At 43.1% G+C, this 19,026-nt stretch overlaps 1 protein-coding gene across 8 annotated transcripts in view; it reads left to right on the plus strand.

The window, feature by feature from the left end:
* The window catches only part of IQSEC1 (IQ motif and Sec7 domain ArfGEF 1), a 479,651-nt gene that overhangs the window by 333,285 nt on the left and 127,340 nt on the right, over positions 1-19,026 (plus strand). For 2 of the 8 annotated variants that reach the window (XM_089523118.1, XM_089523125.1), the window contains exon 1: positions 16,763-16,842. The exons of the other annotated variants lie outside the window; for them this stretch is intronic. In XM_089523118.1, coding sequence (XP_089379244.1) covers positions 16,778-16,842 — 65 coding nt within the window. In that variant the 5' untranslated portion in view covers positions 16,763-16,777. Of the gene's footprint in view, positions 1-16,762; positions 16,843-19,026 lie in introns of those variants that run through there. 8 annotated transcript variants of the gene reach the window in all.

A 19,026-nucleotide genomic window follows, 5' to 3' on the forward strand; every position in this document is an offset into this window, starting at 1 on the left:
TCCTAAAGAGAAGAAAACTACTGAATAGATTTTAAGTATTTATTTATTTCTAGCCCAACCTTCATCATGAGACATCAGGGTGGCATACAGTAACACAATGCAGTATAAACAGTTTAAAGCAGTGGTCCCCAAGCTGTGCCCTTTAAGAGACTTTGGACTTCAACCCCCAGAAGCCTCAGCCATGTTGGCCAATAGTCTGAGATTCTGGGAACTGAAGTCCAAAATCCCTTATAGATCACAGTTTGGGGACCACTGGTTTAAAGCAATTCCAATTCAAATAGATCAGCCCTAGGTATTGGCTGAGGTTTGGTTCCTGACCCCTCACCTCGCAGATACCAAAAAAGTGGGACTTTTATCATCAATAGATGTTGACATGTGCGTCTCTATATCTGCATGGCTGCTTGCATGTGCTGCTATTGACCGTAATCCATGGATTCTTCAATCCGTGGGTGGCTAGCCCATTTATATGGAGGTTCAATTGTACAAAGATATTAAATAAGTTCCTAGGTTAAAACAGCAGAAAAGGCTGATATGGGGGGAAAAAACCATGAACATATATATATATTAAGAAGCAATAGGATTAGGCTTTAAGAAAAGGCCATGTTTTAATTTGGCACCTAAAAAGAGACCAATGTTGACATCAACTAGGCCTTAAAAGTGAAGGCATTCTATAAATGGGGTGCCATGGGGCCCTCTCCCATGTTCCTGCATGATATATTCCCAAGTTTGGGGTGAAAGTGAAACAATAATAACAATAACAATATTTAGTGAGACATAGAGCAGAGCTGCACCAAGAGATTGCAGTTCTTAGGCAAGTATATATAGTGAAAGTTACCTTTTGAAGTATAAAGGTCACAAGATGTTTAGGGCTTTGAATGTTATCACCAGTGCTTTGAACTTAGTCCAAGTTAATTGACAGCCAGTGCAACTACTTTAAGACTAATGTTATGATTGGTGGTTGTCTCTGGTCAACAATCTTGCTGCTGAATATTGCACTAGCTATGGCTTCCCAATCATTTACAAGGGCAACCCCCAGTAGAGTGAATTGCAGTAGTCTAATTGAGAAGTTACCAGTGCATGGATTACTGTGCCTAAATAATTTGTGTCCAATAAAGTCATGGCCAGTGCACCAGTCAGTGCTGGCACCAAGCACTCTGTGCTGCAGAGTCCATTTGGGCCCCCAATGACAAACATGGATCTACCCATACTCCCAAGCTACGCACCTTTAGGAAAGTACAACCCCATAAAAAGTAGATTGCTTACCCTGAACTGAAGAACTATTAGTCAACAGAATCTTTGTCTTATCAGTATTCAGCTTCAGTTTATTGGCTCTCATCCATCTGTTCACTGTAACATCTAAGTATTAATCCAGCACCTGCACTGCTTCAGGCAGCTCCGACAAGGAGAAGTAGAACTGGGTGTCCTGGCAGCCCATCACAATCCCCCATGACCTCTCCCAACAGCTTCACATAGGTATTGAACAATTAAGAGAAAAGATGGAGCCCAGTGTTACCCCACAGCTTAATAGCAATGGAGCTAAACAGGAATATCCCCAGGGCTAAATTCTGGAAGTGACCCTGCAGTTAGGGCAGAACCACTGTAATACTGTTCCCACCTCATGGAGCCAGATAAGTGATACCTCAGTCCGATTAAAATGGTATCAAATGCCACTGAGAGATCTAGGAAGATTAATCCTTTCTTTCATCCATATTAGGTTGTCAGTCAGAATGCCTACAGCATTTCAGTACTATGTTTCTTGACCTGAAATTGATTCAGATATTGTCTTTCCTTCAAGAACTATTGAACTTGCCCTGCTACCACACACACAAGCAACTTGGCAAATCTCGAGGATATTAGTAATAAAGTGGCAATTCTTACACATCTTTGGGTACAGGGGGTCTTTGCCAGGTAGAGATTTTTTGAAGGCAGTAGGCACCTTCCCTGAACATAGGCAGTTATCCCCCCCCCCCCCAATTCCAATTTATCAATCCTCTTCTGTTACATTTTAATAGCCAAGATGAGCAAAGGTTAAGTTTCCATGTGATGGGATTGATTAATTCAAGCATCTTGTCCGCATCATCAGGCTGTAACAACTGCAACTGGCCCTCCAAAAACCTGACCAAGAACAATGGTCATTGCATCAGACTCTGTTGCTTCTGTGGTGTCAAGTTATGAGTAAATTCAAACTCATTTCTCCTCAGAGAGCCTGAAAAACTTGTCATAGCTGGCATCTGAGGGCTCCACTGCTGGTTTCTTCTGAGGCTGATCCAAACAGGCCTCTCAGCACTCAAAATATCTCTGCTGGGTGGCATGTCGAGGACACAATAGGAGAGATATAGTATGACTTTTATCACTTTCACTTCTGCATAATAGGCACAACAGTGAATTTTGGTGATCTATAACACTACTTTCTCCATGATCTGCTGTTCGTTTGTTTTTTCCATCTCCCTTTATATCAATGTATGATATTTATTTATTTCTAGATCTTTAAATATATTGTCTATTTAAGTGAACATTTAGCACGTAGAAGATAAAGCTTTGTTTTGTTGCTGTGTGCCTTCAAGTCATTTCCAAATTAGGTGACCCTATAATGATGTTTTCTAGGGTTGAGAGTGTGTGACTTGCCCATGATCACCTTTGGGTGAATGGGGAAATCAAACTCTGATCTCCAGAGTCATAGTCCAATGCTCAAACCACTACACCACACTGGCTTAAAAAGTTGTATACACATATATATTTGTTAGATTATAGATAATCTTGTATATATTTGTCAGACTGTAGATATTTGGAATATTCAGCAAATTTAATGGACTTAGATCTTGTTATACACAGTAAAAACTGCCCGTCTGTGTATATTATAAACTCCATAAACCCCTATTTATTTACAACATTATATGTCCGTGTCTAATCTGTTAGAAGCATTATTCAGCCTAAATGACCATGAATGAACCGATAACATTAATCATGCAGCTAAGAACTTTGAATCACTAAAACTAAATCCCATAAATAAGTAATTTGGCATATTAGAAATAAATAAAAAATCAAGCATGAAAATAATACAATATTTTTTCTTTCATAATTTTTGTGTTGTGTGCCTTCAAGTAATTTCCAATTTATGACAACTCTAAGGCAAATGTATCGCGAAGTTCTCTTGGCAAGATTTGTTCAAAGCAAGTTTGCCTTTACCTTCCTCTGAGGCTGAGAGTATGACTTGCCCAAGGTTGCCCAGTAGGTTTTCATGGCCAAGTGGGGATTCACATCTTGATCTCCAGAGTCCTAGTCCAATGGTCTAACCACTACACCATGGAGAAAGTATTGTTTCATTGTGTTAGGGGCAGAAAAATGTTTGGGTGGTTCAAATGTACAAACAGATAAGTGAGGTATATGGCAGCAGTCCACTTGTCTTCTTTGGTTGCTAGGCTGGACAAAGCAGATGATGAGACAGAAACACTGGAAGGACTGTATTGCTTGGCATTAGGAAAATCCCAATAACTGCATTACAAGGTGGACCAATTTCACATAGTTCTAGAAAACTGATAATATGTGGTCACCACCCCTGTTTCTCTAACTCTCTATAAAGGAATTGCAGAGCTATCAGCCAGTAGCTATTAGTAATTTAGGTGGTGACTGGTTGAGAGAATCCTAATAGTAGTCTAAGAACTTCTCTCTTGGGATTTTGTCTGTGATTCACACGTCAAACTTGAAATGCAAATTACTACGAGCTGTTTATTAGAATAATATAATTATTGGTGAAGGTTACCCCCCCCCCCATCTTACATAACCCTTTGCCATCCTAAGCAATAAATTAGCCACCTGTTAATTGGATGCAGCTTGATTCATAGCTACTAGATAATGTATCACATCCTCCTAGGCTCAAATTTAAACCGTTGTTGTTGTTGTTGTTGTTGTTGTTGTTGTTGTATATCACAGAAACTCCAGTGAGAGACCTCAAGTGTAGGAAGGCTCTTTCTGGAGGGCACTCTTCCCAGCCTGCAACATTTTGGACATTTTGTTGACAGTAATTCATGCTTATATGTATAAACACCAAAGCCGAAAGCCATTTTCTTAAGCAAGAAAACTCCCAGATCTGAAAAGAGCCGCGAGGAGCACTCTTGGAAGCGAGGATGGACCCGAGATGTATTTGGGTGGCAAATTTGGCAGCAAAAACTTTCTGATAACTATAATAATAATAATAATAATAATAATAATAATAATAATAATAAATTTATTTGTATCCCAACCCTCTGAGAACAATCGGGGCAGCTAACAAAGTTAAAAATACAAAACATATAAAATCCCTGGTACCCTCCCCTCCTTAAAAAAGTATTAAATTCAATGCAATATTTAAAAAACAGAACAAAAAACAACTACAAGCAAACAAACATACAAGTTAAAAACTGACCAGAAGGTCAACAACATCATACCAACAAGCAACCAGTGGGAGCAGCAGTATCTTTCCCAGACGTTTTTCTGAGGCTGGGTTCTCTATTCTGGGAAGGCCTGCCGGAAGAGAGCCGTCTTAATAGCCTTTTTAAAGCTGTCTAAGGAGGTAAGTAGACGGATCTCATCCAGCAGGTCGTTCCACAGTCTGGGGGCGACGATGGAAAATGCCCTCAAGATACCACCCAAATTAAGCTTTAAGTCCGATAGAGGTAAATCGATTTAGAACCCAAGTGAAGAACCAGTTCCATCCTGTTGTCATGGGGCATGCTGGGCCTTGGAGTCTTGGATGTGGCCAGAGAGGAAGAAGATGCCCACAACAGGCTGATCAGTGCCAGGTGAGGCTCCAGGGGTAGAAGGAAGCAGGAGTGCTCTGTTATTTTATGCATTTATTACTTGGGTCCAAAACACACTGCAAAAATAATCCAGTCTGAGACTGCTTTAACTGCCTGGCTCAGTGCCAGGGAAACCTGGGAATTGTAGCTTATTGTGGCACGAGAGCTCTCTGACAGAGAAGGCAAAATGTCTCACAAAATGACAGTTCCCAGAAATCCCTAGCATTGAGCCAGGGCAGTTAAAGCAGTCTCAAACTGGATTATTTTTGCAGTGTGTTTTGAACCGTACCGAACTTATAAAAGTTTTCTTGACATTTTTTAGTTTATGCATATCCTCTGCAGTTTTCTGTAATAGACCACAAAACACTGGGGGTGGGGGGAGAATCCCATTTAATTATTGATGGCAAACTCACAAATAATGAAATCTACATAAGTCAAAGGTCAACTGTATTCTGAACTGCTTTGCTGATAATAGCGATGAAGGAAAACGATGGTGAAATACCCCCAACTGTGAATAGGCTAGTGCAAATTGACTTTGCAGGAATAAGACTCTGTGTAAGTAAATTTTAACTGGGGGTAGGTGGGAACTCTTCCCCTAGCTCCAGTGACCCCATCCTATCTTTATTAAAACAAAATTATGTTTGTGGGTTGTTGTTTTTTAGTGTCATGTGTACTTTGGCCCAAACATTTGTATGTGTGCTTTGTCCCACAGTGGGGTAAAAATACATATTTCCTTGTTCAGCATGGTAGTAGCATTTTAATGTTTGTCTGCAAAGCAAATAATCTATCAGAGAAAATGTTCTATTTTTTGAGACTGTGACCATGAAATCTAACAATGCCCTGAATAATAATCTGGAACATTTACAGTGTTATTTCTGGAGTTACTATTCTAACCAAACTGCAGTTTTAAAGGCACGTGCTTGGAACAAGTGTGGAGGATGAGAGGAATTCTTTGTTAACCAGCCTTTGCACAGTAGCTGACACAGATGAACTTATTTATATGGGAAACTTTCAGTCTCTCTTCCCCCACTCCTTAGCCTTTTTTAATGTAAAGGAGGAAAATACAAGTCCTTATTTTAGATTTTCCCCCCCTAGATGATAAGTGTCTCATAATTGTAAGGTTAAATCCAAAAAAAACCTAAAAGATATGTAGTCACTCAATTAAGAAACTGAATAAATTTGCAGAGGCTTTTAGCAGATGTGTACATCTGCTCTTTAAAAACAAACAGCTCAAAGGAGTTCAAAAGATAATTGGGAAAAGTGGATTTTTAAGCAGAAGCAAAGAAATATCAATAAGTCAGTCAATGTAAAGTGAGAGATCAAAAGACTAAATAAAGTGTATGAATATGCCCTCATAGAATGTATAGTGAATTTTATTCCATTTCTTTGTGCTTTAAATCCAAACAGAATGAGATCATTTGAGTGAGCCCTGTTGAGAAAGTAAAATAAAGGCATAGGGCTGGTTTACATAAACAATTATTTTGATGTGTCAGCAATGGGGCAGAGAATAACAGTTTCCTTTTGTGGGATGGGGAAGGCTTTGAGACAGAGATGGTGATTGTTACAGTGTGATTCAAGGTCAGATCTTTCCTTGTCTTGCAATAATCCACCCTTAAAAGTTTTCCAGTCTCTGGTGGACTAAAATCTATCTCCCCATTTAACAAGGACAGACAAAACTAGTCATCACTTCATAAAATCTCATATAAGTTATCAATGCTAGCCAAGTTTTCTTCTGAGTTTCAATATAAATAGGAGACTAATTCTAAACACATTTATTTTGTGTAAGGTCCAACTGCATAAATAATCCAGTTTGAGACTGCTTTAACTGTGCTAGGTCAGTGCTAGGGAAACCTGGGATTTTGCTTTGTAGTTTGTTGTGGCACCAGAGCTCTCTGACAGAGAAAGCTATATCTCACAAAACTACTATTCCCAGAATTCCTTAACATTGAAACAGAGCAGTTAAAGTGGTCTCTAACAGGATTATTTCTGCAGTGTTTTTTGGTGCTATGTCATCCTTGTAAGGGATAGTAGCCGTTGCTGAACTTCTGATGGCTATTTCTGTGTTGTTGGGGTGTGCCTGTATTTCCCCCTTTAAAGTCTGACAGCTTTCCACCTATCACAGCAAGTAGGCTTCTGTATGGTTGGTTTCTAATATGCATGACATTTCAGCCAATTTCAGTGAGGTTCCAGAAGTCTGAGAAAGTAATTGCTCCTGCTAGTAAGAAACAAATGACATGGCCTACACCTACACTAAGGACTTTGAGAGGGCAGAAGTGTGTCATCACAAACTGGGCAGTTGTGTAAACTGGCCCTTGGTTTGGGGGAAATATAGTCTACAAAGTTTAGTTTAACTGTTCTATGGTATAGCTTCATTTGAACCTGGCTTCTAAGCCATCTACACAGTAGTTGGGGCACCAGTCAATAATAACCTCTGCCAAACCTCCTAGGGCAGTGTTAGGGTCAAGACTGACATGTCCAGGTAAGCAGTGCTAGTAGATCCAAGGAGGGGGTTGTGGCCAGATGATATCTTGGTTTTAGCAAGACTTTCAGAAACTGTCTCCCCTTCTCAAGATACTGTAATGATTCCAGGGCCCTAATCCACTCAGTTCCCAAGCCTACCCAGATCTGATGGCCTATCAAAATTCAACATAGTCACCAATGCACCAAAGCAATGGTTTATTGATTGCATTAAAATTAATAATAATAATAATAATAATAATAATAATAATAATAATAATAAAATAGTATTTATATCCTGCCTCTCTATCAAAGATAATGACGGGATAAGATATACAGCAAAAAACTAAAGTTAGAATCATCCAAGCCATTGTATTCCCTATCACCATGAAAGGATATGAGAGCTGGACTGTTAAGAAATCAGATAAGAAGAAAATCAGCTCATTTGAGATGGGGTGCTGGAGAAGAGCGCTGAAGATACCATGGACGGCCAAGAAGACAAATAAATGGGACCTAGAACAGATCAAACCTGGGATCCAAGATGATCAGACTGAGGTTGTCATACTTGAAGACATGATTCATTGGGGGGGGGGGGGGAATAATCCTAAGAACGTAGAAGGCAGTAGAAAGAGAGGAAGAATGCACGGCAGATGGATAAACTCAATAAAAGAGATCTTAGTGTTGAATTTACAGGACCTAAGCAGAGATTTCTCATACACAGGGTCACCATGAGTCAGGATCTACCCAGAAAGTTGACAACAGCAGTAAAACCCAAGGCAAAGTTACCTCATGTCCCTTAGCTGTCCCTTCACCACAGCTGCTGTTCACCAGGATGTCCATGGTGAACTAAATGTGACTCCAACAGAATGGTTTTCACCTTCTCAAAAATGAGGTGGATTATCTGAACTTCCCCAATCTTTAAAGACTGTTTTTACTTATTCTAGAAGATGCTGACTTCCAGACAGTGGGCCTCACCCATCCTAACTAGGGATTTTTTCACACGGGGAGCTATGTGCATCCAGTCCAAAAATGGTTAAAGTGTTGGCATCCCAAGAAAGCAAGCCTGTTTGCTAATGGTTATCACACACAAGAGCACAACAAGGGCTTGAAGGCACATTACCTAGGGTCCTTTTGGTGATCAAAAGGAGACAAACAAATCCCCATTGCCAGCTTACAAATACCTTTTCTGCGCATACTCATTTCCACAAGTGTCCCCCCCCCCACATGCTCTGGGGAGGGGAGGGGAGGAAATATGGTGGAGGGGAATCCTCTTTGCCCCAGATGCTGTGTCAGAGGAAGGCAGAATGAGGCTTCCCTTTGCAAACTCCATAAAACCACACACAAAGATACACACACACACACACACACACACGGGAGAGAGAAAGAGGAGGGGCTGGCCCCATAAGCCTGCTTGATTCCACAGAGGGCTGACACTCTCAGATGCCCTCCTTTTCCAGGACATGTCCTCCATTTCTCCCTCCTGTCCAGGAGGAATTCCAAACGTCCTCTCTCTCCCTTCTCCCACCAACTGTTCCCTGAATTAGAGCCTCCATTAGAGAAGGAGAGAATGGGGTGAGGGAAGTATGTGTGTATTCCTGTAAGAAGAAAGCATTCTCCCTGCCTAATCTGGAGACTGGAGGCATCCGGAGGCATGGTTTTCAGACGGGTGGCACTGCGTGAAGGGAGTGAATTTGCAAGCAAAATGGACATGCAAATCCAATAGTTTTGCGAATTTGCTCATTTCTTTATTCACCTCAGATTCTCCCTGGATTCTGTCCTGATTGCATGCATTTCATGTGGAAAGCAGCTGCAGACTTGTCCCTAATACCCTGGATAACCCCACATTGGCCCCACTTTAACCTTCCAATTTTCCCCGTGTGAAAAAGTCCTAACAAAGGAACAGTTTCCCAGTCATTTTAGCATGGAAACATTCTTATCTATCTCTTCAACAAGAGCTGACCTCGTTCAGCCTTCTAGACAAACCTGCAACTACTGAAAGTTACATTATTATTCTTTTTTGCTACAAGTAGCAAATGCCCAGTAAATATTATACATCCCTTAATCATATAAAACACACCTATAAGAGTGAAAAGCTACCTATATGCCTCCCCAGTTCTTCCAGCAATTTGAAACTCCTACAAATAGGAAGAGAAGTGAAAACAAAACTGCCAATATCATAATGCCTTTATATAAATTGACTGTGCAGCCACATTTGGAACACTAAACAGATTTCTGAAGACAACATCTCAAAAAATATACTGCAGAACTGGAAAAGGTGCTTCTCATCTGTGTCCAAAAATAAGATTTGGGGATCTTTACAAAAAGGCACATAAACGATGATGTAATAGAATTGTATAAAAATATACATAATGTGGAAAAAGCGAATAGAAGGAATATTTCGTCATCTAGTTGAATTAAATGGTGGTGGATTCAAGTTTGATGAGCAGGAATATTTTATTCACATGGCGTGTATTTAAACTACTGAAATTAACTACTGCAAGGTGTAGTGATGGCTACAAAATCAACTTAAGGTTCCATAAACCAAAGTGTTAGAATAATGATACCACTCTGTTTTCCTTTGGCCAGAAGGATACTGGAGCTGCAACTTGTGCAGAGGAAGTTGACAAAAGACCGTGGGTGACATGGGGACAAAGGGTCATGAAAACAAACTGAAAGAATTGAGTGTGTTTAAATTGGACGCAGTCACAGCTAGATAACCAAACCTTTATCTTTATCTTTACCTTTAAATTGGAGAAGAGCCATTTTAAGAGATAATTGAGATAGCTCATCTTCAGATGTTTGAAATACTGTTTTGTAATCAGTTGGTTTTTGATTGCCAGAGTTGCTTAGTGTTGGACTACGACTCTGAAGAACCAGGGTTCAAATCTTCATGGGCATTGGGCAAGTCACATGCTCTCAGCCTTCTCAGGGGAAGGCAATGGCAAATCTCCTCTGAACAACTCTTGCAAGGGAAATCCCATGATATAGTGGCCTTAGGGTTGCCATAAGTCAGAAATGTCTTGGAGGCACACAACAGCAACAACAAAGACTAAGGTAGGATCAAAAGGGTAGGACACCTCATGTGAAGAGTTCAAAGTACAAGAAAAAAGATGTACAGTGCGCCCGCGTTATAGGCGGGCGCGCTTTACACGGACTTGAGCATACACGCTCAAGCCGCAGGGAGCACGCGTGGCACAAGGGGCGCCGCACGCCCGTGGCGCCTTGCACGCTCCTGCACCGCCACACACGAGCATAGGCAGAATTCGCCTTATGCGGGGGGTGGGTCTGGAATGGATCTCCCGCGTAAGGCAAGGGCCCACTGTAGTTTTAAAATTAGAGGAAACTCTCCGATGGTGGGATGCTTTTTGTCAGTGAGCAGACTACTTCACAAGGTGGTGGCCTCTTCTTCACTAGAAGTTGTTTTTTAGGATGTGGAGGCTATATATTCCCTATGAAATACACAGTTGTAATAACTTTTCTTGCATTAGGACAGGGCTGGACTAGGTGACATTTGAGATCCCTCTCAACTCTAAGGCTTAATTCTGACCACATAATCCCAGAGCTGTCTAGTGTTTCTAGAGCTGTACAGTTGTATGATGGACACAATTGACACCTTACATATCTTATCTATAAAAAAAGACTCATTTTTTTTTATTCATTTCTGGGCCGAAACCAATTTGTACTTATTTCAATGACACCCATTTGGTTTGGAGACGTTAATTTGAAGTTAACAAGAGTTCTGCAGTCTTTTTATCTTAAGGTTTTAATTTTAATTAACTTTGAGAACAGTTGTGGCCACAAACACACCCTTCAGAGAGATAAGGGACTTAATGCTTATATATCTGGAAGCATCATAGCTGGAGGAAAACGGCATGAGGGAAAACTGGTGGGGAGAAAAGAACTAAGGGGGAAGAAGAGGGAACAGCAGTCTCCAACGCTGCATCTGCACTGGAGAAATAATCCAGTTTGATAGCACTTTAACTGCCATGGCTCATTGCTGTGGAATCCTGGGAATTGTAGTTTGTTGTGGCACCAGAGCTCTCTGACAAGGAAGGCTAAATGTCTCACAAAAATGACAAATCCCAGAATTCCATAGCACTGAGCCATGGCAGTTTAAGTGATGCCAAACTGGCAGGGTGATCAAACGTCATAGCTGTAGAGGAGGACAAGGCACCACAAAATGTAGTCCCATCAAGAAAAATATAGGACATGGCCAAAGAAAAGCTAAAAACCCTCATAGAAATATAAATTCATGCTTCTTTGGCATGCTGAAAAGGGAACACATTTTGGAATTTTTCCTGGACACAAGGTTGAAATGTAGGATGTGTGGTGGAAAAGGAGGATGTCTGGCCACCCTGCAAACTCAGGCTGACCAAATGTCCTAACTGCAAAGGAGAACAAGGCACTGCAAAATGAAGGATAGTCAAGAAAAATGGAGGACCTTAAAAAATAAAAGCTGAAAACACTCATATGAGTGTAAATTCATGCTTCGAAGGCTGCATCGGCACTGCAGAAGTAATCCAGTTTGACACCATTTTAACTACCATGGCTCAATGCTATGGAATTCTGGGAGCTGTAGTATTGTGAGACATTTAGCATTCTGTCAGAAAACTGGGCGCCACAACAAACAAAGTTCCGAGGATTCCACAGCATTCAGTCTGGGCAGTTAAATGTACAAAACACATTGCAGGAATAATCCAGTTTGAGGCTGTTTTAACTGCCCTGGTTCAGTGCTAGGGAATCCTGGGAAGTGTAGGTTTGTGGGACATTTAGCCTTCTCTGTCTGAGAGCTTTGGTGCCACAGTAAGCTACAATTCCCAGAATTCCCTAGTATTGAGCCAGGGCAATTAAAGGGCCCAAAAGACAGACCAAAATAAAGCTGCTTTTGGCTCAGTTTGGAGGTATGCTGTTTAAATGACACATGCATTTTAAGAGACCAGAAGCTGCATTAAAACTGCCCTCCTGTCCTTAGGACTGGATTGTGGCTTTGGCGTGGCTTCTGGCCTCTTAGGACACATGCAGCATTTAAACAGCATACCTCCCATGTGACCTGAAGCAGCTTTATTTTGGCCTATCTGTTCGGGCCCAAACAGGTCTCAAAGTGGATTATTTCTGCAATGTGGATGCATTTAGCCAGAGAGAGAGAGCAAGAGTTTTCTCCTTTTTTTGCCTTCTCTCTTGCTGGGAATGTGAGGATGAGAAGGAGGAGAATGCCAGTCTTCTTCCCTCCCGGCTTCTCTTCACGTGAGGCTCTCTGGCGGCGCTATTAATAGCCACATTCAGACGAGGAAAGGCTGCCTTCATTGCTATGCAGAGGCTGTGGCCACACTGGAAGCCGCTCCTTCCCCAGGCAGGCAGGCATACTATACATACACATTGGGCTCTGATGTTTGCCTTGGCTTTTTAAACCTCATGGATTTGCTGTTTTGGGGCTGCATAATCCAGCCTCCACAGGGTGACCAGGCATCCTCTTTTTCCACAGTAAATCATTCCTTTCAACCTTCTGTCCAGGAGAGTTTTCAAAAGCCCCCCTCCATTTTTGAGCATGACTTAAAGGAGTTTATCACACTGAGACTGATTTTGGCATTAAAATGAGAGATTAAAGCGCATTTAAAGCATGCTGCAAATGAAGCGGAAATGGCAAGTGATATCAGAAATGCATTGTTGCTGAAATCCCGAAAGTAAAAATATGTGCATTAATTTTTTGGTGACCACTTTAATGGCGGGTTTTGTGCAATGTCGTGTGAAATCATTATGTGTAATTACGCGATTTCCCCAGGATGTTCACGGGATAAATTCCCGATCTCCTTAGTGTGATAAACTCCTATAGCTTCATCCGCACTGTAGACTGCTTTAACTGCCCTGGCTCAGTGGTAGGGAATCCTGGGAACTGTAGTTTTTTCTGGCACCAGAGGTTTCTAACAGAGAAGGTAGTTTTGTGAGACATTTAGCCTTTTCTATCAGAGCTCTGGTGCCACAATAACCTACAGTTCCGAGGATTCCCTAGTGCTGAGCCTGGGCAGTTAAAGCGATCTCAGACTGGATTATTTCTGCCATGTTTTGAGAAGGAGTGCTCCTGAGATAATTGTGCTATTGCGCTGAATGATTTCATGATGTGGTGGGAAATCTATACTTGTAAAGAGGAAACGCTCCAGGAACATTTCATTCATGGGGAAATGTTGTGAATGCTTTTGTGATATTGTGTAAATCGCACTATTGCAAAGGTGTAAAAGCTTATTGTAATGCACTCGCACAATTGAACTTTTGTCATCATCAATTTTTAAATTTTAGCTGGATTTCCCAGGGTATTGTTCTGCAACTTTCCTCCTTGTGTTGCTTGGCCATCCCAATAGAATTACATCACTGGCTGCTGAGAGAGTCGCTACCCTTTCTTTTAAATACTGTACTGTACTTGTGGTTTAGTGTTGCTAAAGTTAAGTGGAGGTTAACGAACGCAAGTAACCTGATGTGACGCAATTGAAATCCATGCACACATACGTGAACACAAGCATTTCCTACACAATCACGAAAAACAACGCCCAAGTGTGAAATGCTAAAGCGTGAGATTGTCGATGTTGCACTATTGCTTGGTGGTGCAAAAATATATGGCACCATATTACGAAAGTGTGTATTGGCGGGTAATGCGTTAATTGCAGGAGGGTGCCAAAAATGAGCCCGGTTTGATAATCTATGGCCTGTTACAGACAGCCAAAATAAAGCTGCTTCGAGTCACAGTGGAGGTAGTGTGTTTCAATGATGCATGCATCCTAAGAGTCCAGAAGCCACACCAAAGCCACGCTCCAGTCCTTAGGGCTGGAGCGTGGCTTTGGTGCAACTGGATATGAAAAAAACCCACCACACACTGTTGGTTCATAATGTGGTAGTAGCAGCCACTATAGCCGCCCTCTTGTGTCTCTTTGATGTTTATCACACAGAGGTTTTTGCAGCTCAGATCCGTGGTGACTCCTGGTTCAGCTATGCAAATTCATGTTATAACGCACATGTTTTATCACACCTGGTTGTCCTTCCGTTGCCCTTCCGAATCGATGGGGAATTGAATCCAAGGCAAGTCATGTGATGCGGATTCAGGCAAAGCGGAGTGAGTGCAAATTGTATTACCACACCAGTGCATACCATGCGGATTCAACTATTCGAATTGGGACCCTTTCGCATGCTCAGTGGGGGTCTGAACGCATCGTGAACCTTTGCACTTCCGGGGTGAAAATGGGGCCACTTCCTAGGTCCACTTTCACATGAATGCTAGCCTCATGTGAATGACAGCTTCAAGTTCTATGGGCTTTAGAGTCCATTTTGGCACCCAAATTAGCACTCTTTTTCTGGGAGATATAGTCCGTTTTTTCCAGCCGCACAAGGAGCCTTTCTATGGGAGATATGGTCCCTTTTGGCACCCAAACTAGCACTCTTTTTCTGGGAGATATGGTCCGTTTTTGCAGCCACACAAGCAGCCTTCCCCAGCGGCATCGGAAACAGCCGCTTTCCCCCTCCTCGCCAGCATGTCTCCTGTCCACGTTAAAACATGAATACATTAAGTTCCCAGTAACTCTCTGCCCTTGCCCCAGCGGCATCAAAAACAACCGCATTTCCCCTAGGCAGCAATGGAGTACCAGAAGCAAATGGGGCAAAATTGCAGCATGGCATCATGGGAAATTTGGGACCCTGGAGCGTTTTTTTTGGGGGGGGGGGGTACCAGGACGGAAGCAAAGTTGCATTCCACACCAGACTAATTCAGAGGGAAATCGAAGTGAGCTTGAATGAGAATTCTGTGAATTCACTTTTCACCGAATTCACCAAAATGAGGCGTCACTTTGGATTCACTACGGAAGCGCCACGGAAGGAGCCCCCATAGAAAGGAATCACATGTGATAATGCATCACGTTATCACGTGAATTAGCATCGTTGGACCTACAGTCACGTCAGATCAGAGCTGCAAAAACCTCCGTATGATAAGGGCCTTTTACTTCCACAGCTCCTCCTCTGGGCTCCCTGGTGGAAACAGGGGTCCTTCTTTTTTAGGACCTGTCCTACATTTCAGCTTTCTGCCCAGGAGGAATTCCAAAATGTCATCCATTTGGAGTACGACTAAAGATACATGGATTTACTTTTACATGAGTGAATTTAGCTTTTAATAGGCCCATGTCCTCCATTGTCTTCATTGTCCTCCATTTTGCGATGCCTTGTCCTCCTTTGCAGCGAGGACATCTGGTCACCCAGAGCCAGAGACATGGCTGTTACAGTGGTGTCAAAATGGATTATTTCCAGGGGGGCCAGAGGTCCTCCTTCTCCTAGACATGTCCTCCAGTCCAACCTTCTGTCCAGGGGCAATTTCAAAATGTCCTCCATTTTGAGCATGATTCAGAAGCAAGAATTTACATGGATATGAGGGTTTTTAGCTTTTAATTTGTTCATGTCCTGCATTTTTCTGGAATGTCCTCCATTTTGAGCACGACTAAGAAACATGACATCACATCTCTATGAGTCCTGTGGTTAGCTTTTACGACCTCCATGTTTTTCCTTGAATGTCCTCCACTTCAAACAGGACTGAGAAACATAAATTCACATTCCTTTGAGTGGTTTTAGGTTTTAAATTTGGACACATCTTCCATTTCTTCCCCTCAAGGTCCTCCATTTCTTCACGTCATCATCCTCTGTTTCGTCCCAACAGTGTCCTCCATGTATTAATTTCTTCCCCTCAAGGTCCTCCATTTGTTCATTTCTTCCCCTCAAGGTCCTCAGTTTGTTCATTTCTTCCCCTCAAGGTCCTCCATTTGTTCACTTCTTCCCCTCAACGTGTGTAAAAATTTCTTCCCATTAACACCCTCAATTTCTCCCTCAACGTCCTCCATTTCTTTCCCTCGTCGTCCTCCATGATCTCTCTTGTCATTTGGTCGCGTCCTCCGTGCTTTTCCCGGACGCCCTCCATTCCGAACAGGACCGAGAAACACACACGATTCGAGTGGCTTTAAGCTTTTCCACTTAGTCCTCCATCCCCCCCCCCCCCCCCGGTTCCCTCAGGAGCCTGAACTGCCTTTCCATTCCCAGGAGACCGTTTTTCCCTTTTGAATTCGGCCGCCCCATTCCCTTCCCTTCCCCCGCGTCAGCGTCCTCCATTTTGCGGTCCTTCTCAGGACCCTTCTGGAACATAAGCCAACCAACGCCTCATCATAGAAGAAGACTAAGAATAAGACTAAGCTGCTGCCCCCTCCCCCCAGCGCCATTGGCATTCCGGGCTCGCAGTGTGTTGTGTGAGTGTTGTATTGTGTGTGTAAAAAGAGACTGTGAGGCGGGAGAGCGCTCTGTGGCGCTGGCTGAGGCGGGAGGGCCTCCCCCTCCTTCCTCTCCTCCTCCGGCGCCTCCCTCTCTCCCTTCCCGCCCAGGCAGGAGAAGAGTGGGGCGCCTCAGGGGGGTTCCCCCAGCCCCACGCGGGGTTCTGGGTCCGGGGAGGCTGGATGTGGGGACCCCCGTCCTCCTCCTCTGCTCCTGCTGCTGCTGGTGGTGGTGCTGGCCCTTTCCCGCCTCCTGCAGCCATGTGGTGCTTGCACTGCAACTCGGAGAGGACCCAGTCCCTGCTGGAGCTGGAGCTTGACAGCTGGTAAGCCATTCCCCTTCTCCTCCTCTGCAGCAGCAGCAGAAGAAGGAGGAGGAGGAGGAGGAGAGGAAGAAGAATAAGCAGCCTGGGGGGCCTGGGGAGTAGGAGTGGAAGTGTGCACGGCGTGTGTCTGTGTGTCTGGAAGGAGGCTTTCCTTCAACAACACCCCCTTTTCTCTCTCTCTCTCTCTCTGTGTGTTTTTTCAGTCTGACATCTCACTCAGCACTGCTTTGTTCAGTCCTGGATGTTGTTGTGTGGAAGCCCCAAAGGAAAGGAAAGCCCACCAGTGTGGGGGAAAGGTGTCTTGTAGTTGAGACTAACTGGTGGTGGGAGAAGCTCGGAGAAAGGGGTGTGTCTGTGTGTGGTTGTGCAAAGAGATCTTGTAGGGACATTGAGGAGAAGCTGGGAGAAAGGGGTGTGTGTGTGTGTATGGTTGTGGAAGCCCCAAAGGAAGGACAACCAGTGTGTGCAAACGGATCATGTGGCACCATTGAGACTGACTGGAAGAGAGCAATTCATAGAAAGAGGTGTGTCTGTGTGTGTGGGGGAAGGAAGGAAAACCATTGTGCAAGGGGATCTTGTACCTTTGAGACTAACTGGAAGAGAGAAGCTGGTGGAAAAGAAGTATGTGTGGGGTGTGTTTGTGTGGAAGCCCCAAAGGAAGGAAACCTGTGTTTGTATGAACACAAAGGGATCTTGTAGCACCTTTGAGACTAACTGGAAAAGAGAAACTGGGAGAAAGGAGTGTGTGTAGGGACGCAAAAGGACCAGCGCCACATACAATACTAATCCTCTGGCACAAAAGCTTTTACAGTGTTCACACTGGATGATTACACCGTGTGTGTGTGTGTGTATATGTAAAGAAGAAATCCTTTTCTGCAGGAATGCATTCTAGCCCAAAGACTGGTGTGTAGAAGTGACAGCTTTCTGTCACACAACCCCCCCTCATAAAAAATCCACAGTGGTGTACTCTCTTGGCTTCCCCCCCCCCCCCCGTATCATTGTGTGCACGCAAGAGTTCAGTTTTCCTGTTTCCCAATGGAATGAGTCATGTTGCAAAGTTTTCAGTGTTTAGCAAATGTGTCTTGATGACAACCAACTGTAGCTTTGTTTCCAGTGTGTCTTCTTATGTGCTTGTATATGCCATAGCTCATTTACTTGCTCTTCAGAAAGAAAACACTACTGCAGTGCCATCTGTCCTTCACAGAATTCAAATTAACAGCTTAGTCATTTGAAGACAGAATCAAAAGTTGTTTAAATCTTTAGTGGTGCTGCTACTCAACAATATGAAACTGGAACCAGCCTGTCTTTCTAAAATGTGTCATTTGTTCCAGGTATTTGCAGTTTCCCACAGCTGTCTCCATTTTTCTCTCATACCCTGTCTTCCTATTGCATTCTCATTATTTCTGTTTTAAAAAAAACACTGGGCACCTTGAAGGTAAATACAAATCCTTCTCTCTTTCTCCTTCATTTAAAAGATGCAATTCTAAGCAGACATATTTGAGAATAAAAATCCCTTGAAAATCAGTAGTTGAGTAAACACAGGATTTATTTTGTACTGCTCTAATGAGTGGCTGCCACTAGTTAAATCCACTGTACATGGCATTAAGCATGCATCTGGAAAAGAGTGCTTAGCAGTGCTATCTCTATTTTGAAGGAGGAGCAGGGAGAAGAAGGGAAATATGGGATCAAAGGGCAGAATCACTACTACTGTACTATTGTACTGCCCACTGTTGGAATTCATGTGAATAAGTGAAAGGATTGCTCCACCCATTCTCTTACTCTGCACCATTCAGAGTAAAATTGCAGGTGAGAAAGCTGAGGAAGCTGCTCACTCTTTGTCTTTGGGCAGCATTACAGTCTGAGTGATCCTTGCTACCCTTGTATTCTCTTGCATGCATTTTTGTCCCCTTTAGAAAGATTACCCTCTCAGGAGTGTGCATCCAGATGGAGGGAGGGAGGGAGAAGAAAGAGGCAGTGGTCTTGGGGCTCATTCCCACTACAATTTACACCCAATCACAGATCAAGGTATATGACCCTTGTTCTCACTTCAAATCAATTCCGATCCTTATTGGATTGATTTCAGGTGGGATAAAGCGGGGCAAACGCAAAACCCATGGGTTTTCCTGATACAGTGCGCCCTCAGCTTACGTGGGGATCCATTCCAGACCCCTCCTCCCATGTAAG

This window comes from Sceloporus occidentalis, unplaced genomic scaffold, assembly GCF_023333645.1.
Source record: "Sceloporus occidentalis isolate IW3139 unplaced genomic scaffold, rSceOcc1.0.p SCAF_1, whole genome shotgun sequence".
NCBI classification, from domain to species: Eukaryota; Metazoa; Chordata; class Lepidosauria; order Squamata; family Phrynosomatidae; genus Sceloporus; species Sceloporus occidentalis.